Here is a 14,424-nt window from a genome sequence, read left to right on the forward strand (position 1 = left end):
CATCAGATGTTGTCCAAGATTAACCTTCAGGATTTAGCTCGCTCACACTGAGGACCTATCCACGTCATCATTTACCCAGAATGCTTTGTGTGTAAATAAAATGGCCCTGTCCGTGTACTTTTAGTTTAAAAATGATAAAAACTACAGTATTTTTACAGTCTTTATTTTACAGTTAAAAGAAATGTTTATCAAATAAAGTCTAATGTTACAACTAATCAGGGATCCCTTTAAGCATTTTAGCACTTTCAGGCAAACCTTGTAAAAGTTTTACCTGGTGAAATAAAGGTTTAAAAAATAAAAACTGCCTGCTGACTTTCATGTTAGAGTTTTAAACTAAGAAGTTACTTTTTATCCAAAAGGTGGCGGACGATATGCATTTGTTCAAAGAATGCAGCAAAGATTTTGTATTTACAGAATCCATCATGTTTGATTGATTTACATCATTCAAGTTCTGAATCCTGCCATTTCAAACGCCAGCAGCTTCTCACTCCTGATACTGAAAACCACATGTCAAAATGGCTTCATGCTAATTTAGTTTGTTTTATGGTGTATTTACTAAAGTATGCTTTGAACGTTTTGCAAATGCAAAGAAATAAATCGTAACATTAACCGGAATAAAACTACCAGAAAATTGTCTAAAGGTTCCTTTTGAAACTCTTTCTTGTCAAGTGTTTCCAGAAGCCGTTACACAATTATGTCGCCATGGGTGGCTGAGAGCAGCGAGAGCTGCACAGCTTTTCTCAGGGACATCATCCAGGTCCAGGGGCTTCTAGGAGGGCCGCTGACGGCACGCCTGACAGAATTCCAGGGTTCCCATGAGGYGCAGGAAGGCCGAGCAGGAATTCTGAGAAACCCATACCTTTAGAGGTCAGGTTCATTCAGAAAAAAATTCAATCTGAGTGTTGTCATTTTGCTTCATTTTTCCTCCTTCTTTACTCGCCTCATTCAGAGGAAGCATTGTCATAAGACACGGTTGTTTTTACAGCTGTAAAAATATCTGAGTCACCGTGAAGTCTGTAAGGAATACGTTGACCATTTTCTGCTCAATAGACTCAAGTGACCCGGTTAACTCTGGTATTTGACATCACACAGAGGAAATAGCAGATGCTAAATGAACTGAAACCAAATTTACTCATCTGTTCAGAGTTGAACTTGATCGAGATAAATACTCTTCAACGTAGGTGCATTTTCAGTGCAAACGTAGAGTTTTGCAAAATTCCTGCCACCGAAATGCCAACAAACGGCACCATGTTTGGTCACGAAGACGTCTGCTGATCAAGATGTACGCAGCTCCATGTTTCCACTGGACTGCTGCTGCAGAGCGGAGAGGGAAATAAAGAATGATGTGTTAGGAGAGGGAAGACGTGGTGAAACAAAGTGTTATGGGGGAAATCAGATTTTTCATGGAGGATTTCCAAAAATGGGAAATATATTTGCCCAAATTAAAGGATTTTGCCAATACTGCAGACTATTAAACACAGACACAAAAGCTTTATCGCTGCTCCACTTTTGGCAGCAGAGCCTGACTAATAAACAAAAGCACACACACAAAAGCAGTTTTTATTTATTCAGGGATTTATTACCGTTTGAAACCTCACCCTTGAGTTGTCGTCCTCCCCTGTGAGACCCTGGAAGCCGAGAGGAAGACAASTGAGACACAAGGAGAGAACGCAGGGACAAATCCGAACTACAGAGGAATGCTCTTTCTGTCCCATCGGCTGCACTCTCCAGCCACGGTATGTGTGTAATTAAGCCCTAAGGGGTTTTAGAGGCAATTTCTGCCTGAAAATACACAGCAAAATAAAGCAAGAATAGCTCCAGTTATAAGGTCTAAATGCTAACTCTTGGTACCTCTGTAAAGGTAAAATCTTAAAGATAATTTCTTAAGTGAAACCACTATTGTAACTCTTACTGTGCCTGAGTTATTTGTGATTAAATAAAGAAAATCTCTAATTTTTTTAGCATCGCCTTAAATTTTTTTTAAATCAACAGTGCAAAACATAATGAAAACTTTGGTGAAAACCCAGGAATGCCCTTAGATTTTATGCATCTACATCTTGAGAAAAATTGTAGCAAAGTAGGACTGAATAAGTTGAAGTATATTCATTTCACAAAGGTTTTAGTGATTAATGTGCCGGGCGGAAATGGCATTTTGGCACAGTTTAGCCAAATGTACCCAAAACTCGGCCAAATGTTTTTTTTTTTTACTTTATAAAAGAGAATCTGGGCTAATAAAAGTGTTGATTCCTATTGTAGGACTCATTCTGCATATGACCTAAACTTTTCTTTTTACATTTACACTGTGCATCGTCAAAATCTACCATTGTGCACACCATGAAATCACTGAATGGAACCTAACTCCGCCTCGACGTTTTACGCATGAGGGCTGTTATTTATACTGTCAGTTACACACAAACTTCATGTCACCAAACAAAGAGTAACACAGTGTAAAATATATCCCTGAATTCATGAGAGCTTCGTCTTTTCAAAGATACCAAAGGGAGGGTTATAGAACCAAAACTTGCACAGTAACAGATGGAGAACTTCCTGAAACTGAAACAGTCCGCGACGATTCAAGTAACTTACAAATGTTTATATAGCCCTAAAATCATAAATATTTATCCAAAAATAATTTGGTGACTCGTTTTAAAAACATTAAAGACACCTTTTGTGACAGACTTAGAAAAAATTTGGGAAAAATAAGTTTTACACCTACTTTAGCACACAACAATGAATGACACCATCTGCGGGCCCTGTACTGGGCCCGTAGGGCTCAAGAGGTTTTCTGCTTGTGTCTCGGCGTGTGTGAGGACCTCGTGGAGCTTGGTGAACCACCTCAACAATGTGGCACAGACGTAAGTGCCAAACTACAGTAGATGTGACATTTTATTTCTGTTTTTGGTGCTGATGTTGCTGATGAAGAATGTCTCGTCCAGCTGATAGCTCCACCACAAAAACAAAACAACTGGAGTCTGTGGAAACACTGCTCCTCTGCTGCCTTTTCAATAAAAATGCACGGGGATCGTTACACTAATCATTGAGCCAGAAAGGCACAAACTGCTGCAAATAAACAAATAGGTAAAATTAAACATAATGTTTCTATCAAGACTTCAAGTACACAGCTGCACATTTCCATAAAACAGCTTCTATTTCTGCATTCAAGCCAACAAACTGTAAACCTACAACTCATGGCTGTTTATTTGCATGGGTGCATACTTTTTATAGGAATTGTGGCACAAAGTCCACACATGTTTGGCTCTCAGATGGGTGGGGTGGTGGGTAAACACCAGGGGACCTCCTTGCTCACAGCAAGACTGTGAAAACAAAAATAATCCTTTAAACTGCGGCACGGGCTTGTCCCTCAAGTTCGTCACAATACTGGATAGAATGTACCATTTTAAAGATAACTTTACTTGTCGAAGCTGACAAAGTTAGCTACAACCAACAAGGATGAGCTCAAGGAGGATTTCAAGTCTTCAAGGGTCGATGGGCTCTTCATATATCGGAACAATTTGAAAAATCCTATATATCCTCGCGTCATCTTGGTCTACGTTTCTGCTCGGACAGCAGCAGGTTGTTCAGTTTGATGACGACGTCGGCGAAGTCCGTGAGCTCCACGAAGTCTGAGGTGATGATGTTGACTCCATCCTTCCCGGGTCTCTGACTCTCCACCCAAGACATGATGGTTGGCAGGTTTCTATCATAGCAGAAGAAGGTTTGCATCAGGTTTTATTAAGTTTTTATTCATTTTTTTCCCACATTTCAGCAGTCACTGAGCATCTGTGGTTCAGTCACAGAAAATATAATGTTATAGCTTCATGTCTGCCAGGAAATCTTACAATAATAATAATAAAAAAAACAGTTAACTGAAAATTAAGGGTGTTTTGATTCCTTGTAATAAAACAGTCGAAGCACGGGAACTCTCTGGCGGTGTCACTCCTAACACTTGTAAATTTTCCATCTGTGTGTCAGCCACCAGCAGAACAAAACCCGGAAGACTGAGTGTTTATCCAAGCAATGCCATTTCCTTAGAAGTGCAGAATCAGGCCACCTCCTGTCTCGCCAGTGAGTCTATTCCAGAATTGAAACTCAATAAAACAAGTCTGCAAATGATCTTTTAATCCAGGACTTTAAATTAGATCTTAGCTGAAGTGATTTAGTTTTTGCTGAGAAAGAATTGCATCTAAAATCAGATGTGCAAACTGAGTGTCTATATCCTATATGTGATACAATACAAAATAAATATGTGCAGTTGGAAACAGTTCCTGGAAAGATATACAGTGAAAATGCCAAGTCTCTGTACTATTATAGCGACCTAATATTATTTGATGTTGTGTCATTTAGGTAATAAAAATTGGCTGTAATTACAGTATTAGTGACACTGTAGTTATCAGTTTTCTCTCAATGTTACCGAACTTCAGTTTTTAAAAGGTAGCTATAAAAACAACATTTCTCATTGGGCTTTGTTCGCACTTATTAATAATGTAATAATAATAATAATACATTTTATTAATAGGCACCATTATTGACAAATTTGCTTAACATCATCAAACGTAAAAACAGACAGTAATAATAGACACAATAATAATAAAATCTAAATACAAGAGGATAAACACTGAGGGAGTAAGTTAATTTAAAAAGATAGGTTTTCAATTTGGATTTGAAATGTGGAAGTGAGTCGATGTTAATGAGCTCTGCTCCTCATGGTAACAAGATGGGCAGGGGGGACAGTGAGATGGACAGCTTTGAGGGTAAGGAGGAGTATTTTATAATTGATGTGATGTATGGGAAGCCAGTGGAGCTTTTGTAGGTGATGGACTGAAGGAGTCTGTGTGATGGGTGGCTGAGTTTTGAACCAGTTGTAATTCGTCAAGGGTTTAACGTGGACAGCCAAAAAGAAGTGAATTACAAAAATCTAAATGAGAGGTGACCAAACTGTGAATTAGTACAGCAGTTGAGTGAGGAGTCAGAGAGGGACGAAGACAATTAGTGTTAAGAAGATGGTAGTAGGCAGAGTGAATAATATTATCAAGGATGATAGCCAGACTCTTAACCCGAGAGGAGGGAAAGATGGAGGAGTTATCACCGGGAATAGAAAAGTTATGGAGTTTGTTTAATATAGATTCTGTTCCTAACAAGAGAAGTTCTGTTTTACTGCAATTTAAAAAAAGTTTGAAGTGAACCAGGATTTTATGTCAAATTGGAGAGGGACAATGATGGAAGTGTGGAGTTATGTTTAGTTGAGAGTTAGAGCTGGGTGTCATCTGCATAGAGGTGAATGTGACTGTTATGTTTGCAGAAAATATGACCAATAGGGAGAAGTTAAATGATGAACTCTTGTTTTCTTGGCCATCTCATCATCATAGGTTTTCACTCATTAAGTGTATTGCTCTCTCTATCAGTAGTTCCCAAACTTTTCAGATTCTAAACGCCCCCAACTTAGTGTGTCATGACCCACTGTAGAGTCCTGACTCAAACTTTGGGATCTAATGTTATATAATAGCCGTAAAACTCATCTAAACTCATTCTTTCACTCCTGCAGAGACACTGACCTTTCTACCAGGTAGTTGCGAAGCCCCCAGACCAAACCCTTGGCCACCGTGTTGGGTCTTGGAGTGAGGATGGCCTGGGTGACGTGGAACGATCCCTGCCTGGCTCTTTCCTTCAGTGTAGATTCAAGGAACTAAAAGGAGAGAACAGTGAAAATGTGTTTTTCTTAAAAAAGATCTTGAAAATGGAAATTTGTTTAAAGGGGTTACGYAATGTGTAGAGTTAAAATGGGTTGTTTTCAGGTTAGTAGAAAATAAGAAAGAAGACAATGGGAGGAAGAAATAAAGCAGGACAGGACAGTTCAGCATTGACAGCTTGGAGAAGAAAAATGAAGYGAAGAGATGAACTTATGTCTCTAATCTAAGCCTATAAAAAGCTGTTATAAAGCGCTCCTAAATCAGAGTCTTTGACAGAGTAAAAGCCCAAAAAGAAAATAAGGATTTGTAAAAAATAACAATTCATACGCAGTCTTTTTGTACTTATTATGAACAATCGAATATTCAAATTGAAAAAAAGTACATTTCTGTTGAATTAAGATCTCAACTTTGACTTTTATTTCCAAACAATCCCTGTAATTACCTTTATACAATCCTTGTCAGACCAACTTTTATGCTTCTTTTATGCATGACTTCTTTTTCTTTTTTCTGCTTTCTGATTGATGTTTCTGGTATTTTCCTTTACAATAAGGGTTTTCTTGGAAATGTATGTATAAGGATTTCATCTGACGTGCTTCGGAGGGAAAGTCAGAGTGTTGCCCTCTTACCTGTATAAGCTTGTTGGGCTCAGTGGTGTTTGCCCAGGGAGCAGGGATCTTATAGCCAGGCCACATGACTGGGATTCCCTGGGCTGAGGGGTGATGGTAGAATACAATAACCTGAAAGGAAAAAAAGTTAAAGTTGTTAAAAGAAATTAGTCATCCTTAACATTAAAATATAAACAAAACAATACAGACAACCTGATGTGACCTAACACCAACAATGATGAAAGAAAATCAAGCCCTCTACTTTTAAACCTGTTTAAATTTTGTGTGCAAATGTAGAGTCAAACACAATGCTACAAATACCAGCTTTAAACTGGATTTATTTCTCTCACTTTGTTGAAGTCAGTTGTCATTTCTTTACAAATCTTATTGAATTATGCAGAACCTATAGTATAATCTGCTGTTTCACACAACTTTATAGGTTTTAACTGGGCGGCACAATCTATCAAAAATGTATCATTATCATGATAACAGCTTATGCAATGGGCATATCCCCCCCAAAACTGCATAAACTGTGATAAAAGATTGGTTAAATGTTTGCATTTATTTGTATTCATTTTGTCAATCACACTGAAGCTTGAAGTGTTTGACCAATCAAATGGAGCCTTTGACRTATTTGGATAATCGCCTGCATCTCTTTACATTAGATACCCAACCCCTACACAGGTGCGGAGACAGACATTTTTCTCAGGGGTGGCCAGACGGGGACCACTACTCACCCAGGGGTGACCAGGACAATTAAATAAATTTTTACTTGAAAGTTTTCTGCAGATCTTAGTGTTTTGGTCATTTCCTTATGTACAGTATTTATACAGGCAGTGACTACCTTATAATCATGGGTGTCAGAACATTTTAAAAGTGGGGGGACAGACTGTTGGGGGGTCTTCCCCCAGAAATTTTTGAACAAAATAGATGCCATTTCCTGCATTCTAGTGTATTTTACCAGGTTATTAAGCATAATTTTACCTACATAAATAAACACTTGATTCAATAATTATTTCAGAGACAGATTCTTCATTAAACTAGTTTTATTATGTTGTTTTTAAACCCACTGCTACAGCTGAGATAAGGTTAATTAATGTGTCACAATTTATCATAACTAATAACTTTAGGGGTGCCTTTTACTTTTATATTGTTTATTGATTTATTTCACTTTTTTGATTTAGTGATAGGTCTACTCATAACCAAAAGGGACCGAGCATCATGCAGCCTTCATAACAGAAAATGACACTGTGTTATGATGACAAAAAAATATATATATTTGTCACCATAAGTCAGATTACATAGGCACATGTTCAGAAACAATCACTTTTTTGTCACTTCTTTGAGCTTGGTGATGTTTCAAACTGTTAAACACTACCACCAACTTTTCGGGAGGATTATTACACCCCTAATGGTTGTTTCACTGTGTAAGGGGTGTGTACAGCAGGGTGGTCAATGGGGTGGCCAAAGATTTGTCTGTAGTGGCCATGGCCACCCCTGGCCACCCCCTGGCTCCGCCCCTGCAAAAAGACAGCAAACAACTGAGCAAGCTTAGTTAAAGCTACAGTGGCTGAGAGCAAGTTAAGTTAGGAAAATGTAAGCAACAAAGAACTTGTTAAAAAAAACAGCACGTGTCCTATTTGGAGATATTTTGGTTTCAAGAGAGACTATGTTCTACAAACTCAGGTACTCTGCAAAACCTGCTGGAAACTAGTGGAAACCACAACAGGAAACATGACTAATCTCCATTTTCCCCTTCARTACAACCATAAAGACCTGAATGAAGAGTTCCAAAAAGCTAACGCTAGCAAAACCAAAGTTGCAAACGTTAAGAGAAGTGAGAGCACAACAGTCCAGCAGACATCCTCAGAGTTTTACAAGTGGAACTCTTTAAACGTCAAAGTGGTACAAAGAAATAACGGAGGCCGGTGCACATTATTTGGCCATGGACAAGATACCCATGAATACAGTGAGCTGAGGGGGCTTCTTCAGTCTGGTAAACACAATGAATCGAGTCAAACTTGGTCAGTGGATAAAATGTTGGACAACTGCAACGAGAGAATTTGCAGTTGGATTTAAGTTATGCTAACTTTTTCTTAAAATGCTTTAATAAATTAAAATTTTTTAAATTATTTATTTAAAAAACTGGAAAGGGCGTTTTTCATATTTAAAACATCAGAAAATGTTTTATGGGGAAGTGGTTTTAAGGTCGTTAGGAAACTGCATTGCACGCAGTTTGTTGTTTCACTGCTAATACAGCAGCTGTTTAGTTGCATTAATTGGAACTGTTATGTTGGAAAAGATGTATTGGTTGTTTTGCTCTGAACCCAGAGCAGAAAAACAACACCACATACTTAGGTATTTGTTAATTTATTGCAAGTCATATCATAATCGCAATATTAAGCACTGTAATCACAGGGTTTCCTAATATCATGCAGCCCTAGTTTTAATTAAATGTTTAAACATTTAATTATAAAAACACATCTGAGTGATTTAGCTAACGATGCATCACTGAGACGACAATAAAAACTGTTGACATGGAGAAATGCTGCCCTCTGCAGCTACTTAATGTGCATCTCTTCATTTCTTTACTCTCTTATGTTCCCTACCTGATAGACTCTTTCTGTCTGCTTTGCCAAGTAAGTCATTAGCAGATTAAGGTCACAAGGACAGGAATGATTGTTGGCTATGCATGAAATACAGACATGCACATGGTGAAGTAGTAGTGATACAGCTAATCAGCAGCTCAAATGTGCACATGTAAATTGCTCTAAGTATGAATAAGCACAAGTGTTTAACTGTAGAAATGTAATTAAATTATAAAACATAAAACGTTGTGTGTCTGAGAGCATGAGATGAAAACATATGAAGATAAAAGGCAGCTTGGTTCATGGAACAAGTGTTAATGGGATGATGATCACCATAATTCCTGCTCAGGAGAGTCACGGGTGGCAGGGATTACCTGCCGTTCATTGATCTGTCACCCACACGCACACATCTTGTTTTACTTGTGCATGTTGCAAATTGACTTAAACATTTATTTTCTTGTATTTCTTTTCACACAAATTGAACAGAGATCACGTCGCAGTCCTTCAGCTTTCCCAACTTTGAGCTTATTGCAGTCCCTGAACTCTCTGAGAGAACACATTACAGGTGGAATCTTTCCCAGCGGCTCTCACCTGATATTTCTTCTCCCAGAGGTAGTCCAGAGTGACATTTTCCACCCTACAGTCGTTGCACAGCTTAGTCCTGAACACTTCCTGGAGCATGTTGATGAGGTAGATGTGGTGCTCTGCCTCCATTGCGTAGTAATGATTGAAGTCCAAAAACACCACCTGAATCAGGAATCTAATCAGTTCGTCTTCTGATGATTTATTTAGGTTTTAAACAGTTTGACACGACAGCTGTTTACCTCTTTCTTGTGTCTGCAGAGGAAGGAGTTAATTTCTAACAGGCCGTCTCTCACCTTTGCAGACAAACAGGAGATGAGTTCAGTTCAGTTCACACAAATGAAAAAAAAAAAGGTTTTTGCAAACCTACGCTGACTTTAACACAAAATATAACTACTTTCCAGCAAGATGGCTTTTCTTGTTTTCTTGTGTTTAATTTTAGTTTCATAGATAAGGGTTGGAAGGTGGACCAGTAAATTTAGAGCTTTTCCTTTTGGCTCCGCTGCTTCTTCATCACAATGGACCAGATCAACACCTTCATTACTGCAGACAAGTGCCTGATCAGTTGATTGACCAGTCCTAAAACTRATGTCAACAAGACATTCAGATACTGTAACTCTTCTACTCTTCTAATTTCCCTTCATGGGATCAATAAAGTATCGTTCAAACAAAAACTCATCCACAACCTGGTGAGYCATACTGTACAGTGGCAGAAGATATTATACTGAAATAATGGCCGTATGTTCGACTATAAAACAGATGTTGTTGAACTGAAGGGTGTTTTGTATATATATACTGTATATACTAAACTGTGACATATGAAGAAAAAAGTATATTTAGTTGCAAAACTCTTGACCAGGTATGAGTGTAAAAAGGTCAACTAATACTGTGAGTTGTAAATAATTCTTCCACTCACCTTGTGTCCAAAGAGGCCGTGGATAAAATAGATCTCATTTCCAGGTTCGCCTGGTTTAGAAGATACCCTGAGGTCAAAATAACGAATCCCTGCATCCAGCTGCTCCCTAAATGTCAAGTTCTGAAAATACAGAATATTTGATGTTACAAGTGGCTGCAAAATCATCTTCTAAAAATTTCAGGTGTAATCTATACAAATTGGCTGCTTTTTTTCTGGATTATGAAAGGATACCTGCGTCATTGACCACTTCACCATGACTTTTTTGGCTAAGACACTAAACATGGTGGCCAGGTATTTGACGTAAGTCTTCTGATCGGTGCCCACAGGAGCATGAACATCCACCCAGAAAGTGAAAGAATCGTGAGAGCCTGAAGGAAAGCAGAGTCAGGTGAAGGGGGATTACCTTTATACAGTAGGCAAATTATGAGGAATGTGAGACAAAGAAAGCAGCTGGTTTAATGATTGATTAAATGCATTATTAAATAAAATAATAATATTAAATTTAATTTATTAATTTTTAATTAAAAATATTTTTTTTTAAAATTAAAAAATTTAATTAAAAAAATTAATTTTATTAAACTAAATAATAATAATTAAATTGGTTTAATGCAGCAGTTGGTTTAAGAACCTCCAGTTATGAAGACATGCATGTAGYTTTAGAAGATTTAATAGTTCTGTAAAAACGACTAGATGCATTCTTTGCACCTTTTGACTAAACGAAGCTATTCCTAATAGTTTTGTTTAAGTCTAACATACCTTTCTGCACATGGCTCACCTGGGACAGCGATGTATTTGAGCGGCATGGCACTAAGTTGGGAGGGCAGCGACCCCATCCAGTCGGCATTGACCTTGCCGATCCCCGCAGGTCTCGTCTTCATGTCAAGAACCGCCTGCCCAAAACCCGGTCAGGACGCCGGCGCTTTCTGGTAACAGATCCCCAACAGCTCCCAACAGGTAAAAGCAACCACAGGTCATCCTGGAAGGCGGCAAATCATTTATGACACGTCTGAGATCTGAAAAACGCACAGAACATGTCATTACTTTGGGAGTGACCTGCATAGAGTCAAGACAAACCGGGCATTCTGTACCGACAGGAAGCTGTGACGACTACAATAATCCTCTTAGAATGAATCTCCACTTGTTCTACCCTCCTCCCTCTCCCCACTCCACCCATTCTGCTGTGTCCGGGCTTAACCTGCCCTGCGTTTGTGCTGGAACCATCATCAAAGCGCATAAACACATGAAAAGCTAAGAGATAAAAGTTTGTTATTCTGTTATATTATACCTGGACAAGTTTGTTATGCCTGCTTAGATAATAAACTTACCAAAATAACTGCCTGACGAAGGTCAATAAGGACATGATAGGTATTAATAGCTACTGAAATGTGTTTTTCTTTTTGGTTCGCAGCTCACTTTCTGGCACTGAAAACTACGAGAACAACTTCAAAGTTCAGCTCAGACGCATTCAAACTGAATGTGTCCAACCTGGGAAAATAACTGGTATAATAGACTCTTAGTGTACTCCTAAATAACATGAAAATATTGGATTATTTTTTGTTTGTTTGTTTGGTTATTTGATAGCTAGCTGGGCCTCCAACAATTGCACATCTTAATCAGCTTCTTCAGTAGGCTATATTATGTGCTTTGGCATCATATTGTTGCAGCCCCCTCCCTTTTTTGTTTTCCTTTGCCATGTTGAGTTGCTTCTACTGATGCTTTTTCAAACCATTTAGAAGCATCTGTAGCTTGTCTACCTTGGAGGACGGAGAGAAATAAATATTTGTAAAGAGTTTATTTTGTGCAGTTATTAAATTTGGACTTTTAAGGTGAGGTAAAATATCAGCCTATTGTCTGATTACTACAAAGGGGCCACATTAGGAAGGAAGCGCCTGGAAACTCAGCTATGATCATGTAGCGCCCTCTGTATGTGACAAACCTGTACTGCTGCCCCTGTGTTCAAAGAGCTKATATAAAAAAAGAGGTCTTACTCTGTCACTTATTCCGTGTCCAGATACTCCAGAAAACTAGCTAAACGTAGACTATTGGTAGACTAAAAGAGCTGTCACCCTAGTTTAAGAAGTTGAGTTGGCTTTAAAATAAGTTGCAACATAAATAAAATTAAAAAAGCGCAAATAAAAACACAGCTACGCTTATTGTAATTGTTTGCGTCTGGAACTCGGTATTTTATCATTCTCTGCTAAATTTTTAAGGAACACATGAGGGTCATGCGTATATATTAATCGTAATCTGGTAAAATGTTTTGGTAAATTTCAGTACCTCATGTGAGACATTTCTTTTTCACTTCCAACTGCTTCGGAGAACAACAAATCCCACAAAGCACCGCGTCAGCTTCCTGCGCAGGGGGGTGTCGTTTGTGTGTCCGTTTCCACGGAGACAGAGGTCACTCGCGCGCGGCACGCACTCGGTTGACGCTGAGTTTTCTCAGCGGAGCCAGACAACAACGGGCCGAGGAGGTGAAACGAGCTGGAACGGTGAGTTTAAAGCTGAGGGCCAGATGACGGGAGATAGTGTCTGAGGAACTGACATATTAGCGCCGACATTTCAACTAAACTTCTGTCCTAAACAAACAACGCAGCGTGTAGTTTGTCTTAATTTTTGTTCAACACACTGAACAAAACAAGCTGCTATTATTTGTTTTTAGCTTAAGTTAATGCTGTGTTCGAGCACTGAATGGGTTTTGATAGGTAAAATAAAATAAATAATAGAACCAGCCTTTATTTGTTTGTTTGTTTGTTTGTTTGTTTGTTTTTCAGGCATGTTATTTCCACCTTTACTTAAAATTTAGTGTATTAGTTCCTAATGTCATGTGGTCTACTTGGTACACCTTAATTCTTTTTAAATCCCTCTCCAGCAGATTGTAGGCCTGCAAGGGCTTATTTTCTTCTCTAGCTGCCTGTAGTGAGAGACTTTGATAATATGATGGTTATTGTTAGGAAATATAAAATGTAATTAGCTACTATGTTTGGATTAAGCAGTTCCATAATATCCTGTTAAATTGATGTTTTATTCATCACATGCTTTTGTCAGGTTGTAGCTATCTTCTTGTCATTCACATTCTTGACTTTGAATTTCACGCAACTGGTTTTCCTTTCCTAATGCAACAGGCCGAAGGAAACAAGTTGTTATTTTTAATGCCACTAAAATCTATAAAATCCCTGCTATCAAACGTTCAGGGTAACAGTGGTATCAGTAAAACAGCTTTCAATGACCAGTTGGAAAAGGGTGGGCTGGTCTCTYGGTTGTGCTGCCTCAAGTGAAGGAGGGGTTTTGTTCACGARTCCAGGAAGATTGCGACAGAGAGATCAGTGCAGCTTCTGCAGTACTGCATACTCTGCAAGTCTACATGTAGTGTCCAAGAGTGGGGGGCCTTTTCTCAGGAATGCACAGATGTGATGCCTCTTAGTTTCCAGCTTCAGAGCTAGGCACATATTACCATATTAGGAAGAAGGTATACCGTGACAAGACAGATTTATGGTACATCTGTGAAAGCCTATAAAGAGGCTTGTACGCCCCTGCTCTTGGCCCTCATCTTCATCTTCTTACTTGGTGAATCATTTGACATTGAAGGCCACAATTTGGTTTTTGGCTGTAATCTCCTGGGGTCTCATTTATAAAGGATTGCGTGGAAACCATACTAAAAGTGAACGTACAGCCAAAAGGCGGAAATGGCGTACGCCAAAAAAAATTTCAGATTTATAAAACCATGCGTACGCACGTTTCTGCGCATCTTTCCTTTATAAATCACAGCCGCACGTCAGAGTTTGCGCACGAGGTCCCGCCTCAGGTTCTACCCTCTACACGCCTACACTCAACCATAAACAGTCAATGYAAAGTACCTCATGAATGTTAAGGTGTATTTAAATCAGTCAGCTGATCAATGCCAACAAAAGTGATTGGTTCAGACACGCTCCGTCTTGTGTCTGGAGGATGACAGGTGCTGACTGACAGCAGCTCACGTAACTGACACAGATTTTCCGTCATTTTGCTTTAGAGTAATCTAACGATTTTTATAAAAAATACTCAGC

At 38.7% G+C, this 14,424-nt stretch overlaps 2 protein-coding genes across 9 annotated transcripts in view; one reads left to right on the plus strand and one right to left on the minus strand.

The window, feature by feature from the left end:
• Positions 1-2,229: 2,229 nt before the first annotated feature.
• On the minus strand, positions 2,230-12,734 carry plcxd2 (phosphatidylinositol-specific phospholipase C, X domain containing 2). Of its 2 annotated transcripts, none has more exons than XM_014008508.1 (9): positions 12,656-12,734; positions 11,154-11,354; positions 10,610-10,746; positions 10,379-10,498; positions 9,705-9,758; positions 9,472-9,627; positions 6,314-6,424; positions 5,553-5,683; positions 2,230-3,697 (listed from the first exon to the last, which is right to left on the minus strand). In XM_014008508.1, the coding sequence occupies exons 2-9, from the start codon at positions 11,254-11,256 to the stop codon at positions 3,538-3,540; spliced, it is 972 nt and encodes a 323-aa protein (XP_013863962.1). In that variant the 5' UTR covers positions 11,257-11,354; positions 12,656-12,734; the 3' UTR covers positions 2,230-3,537. The 2 variants fall into 2 exon arrangements, with proteins under 2 accessions (XP_013863962.1, XP_013863961.1); XM_014008507.1 differs by having other exon boundaries at positions 11,154-11,391.
• Positions 12,735-12,778: 44 nt separating this feature from the next.
• The window catches only part of mak (male germ cell-associated kinase), an 18,355-nt gene continuing 16,709 nt past the window's right edge, over positions 12,779-14,424 (plus strand). For 3 of the 7 annotated variants that reach the window (XM_014008504.1, XM_014008499.1, XM_014008498.1), the window contains exon 1: positions 12,780-12,870. The gene's annotated coding sequence lies outside the window, so the exon portion shown is untranslated. Of the gene's footprint in view, positions 12,871-14,424 lie in introns of all 7 variants that reach the window. The other 4 variants (XM_014008497.1, XM_014008496.1, XM_014008503.1 and 1 more) reach the window with 2 other exon arrangements.

Source organism: Austrofundulus limnaeus, unplaced genomic scaffold (genome assembly GCF_001266775.1).
Source record: "Austrofundulus limnaeus strain Quisiro unplaced genomic scaffold, Austrofundulus_limnaeus-1.0 Scaffold50, whole genome shotgun sequence".
NCBI lineage: Eukaryota > Metazoa > Chordata > Actinopteri > Cyprinodontiformes > Rivulidae > Austrofundulus > Austrofundulus limnaeus.

Coding starts and splice junctions, on each gene's coding strand:
- plcxd2 (XM_014008508.1), bottom strand. CDS start 11,256: ATGAAGACGAGACCTGCGGGGATCGGCAAGGTCAATGCCGACTGGATG. Junction 9,759..10,378: donor ACGGCCTCTTTGGACACAAG/GTGAGTGGAAGA, acceptor TTGTCTGCAAAG/GTGAGAGACGGCCTGTTAGA. Junction 6,425..9,471: donor TCTGGGAGAAGAAATATCAG/GTGAGAGCCGCT, acceptor TTTTCCTTTCAG/GTTATTGTATTCTACCATCA.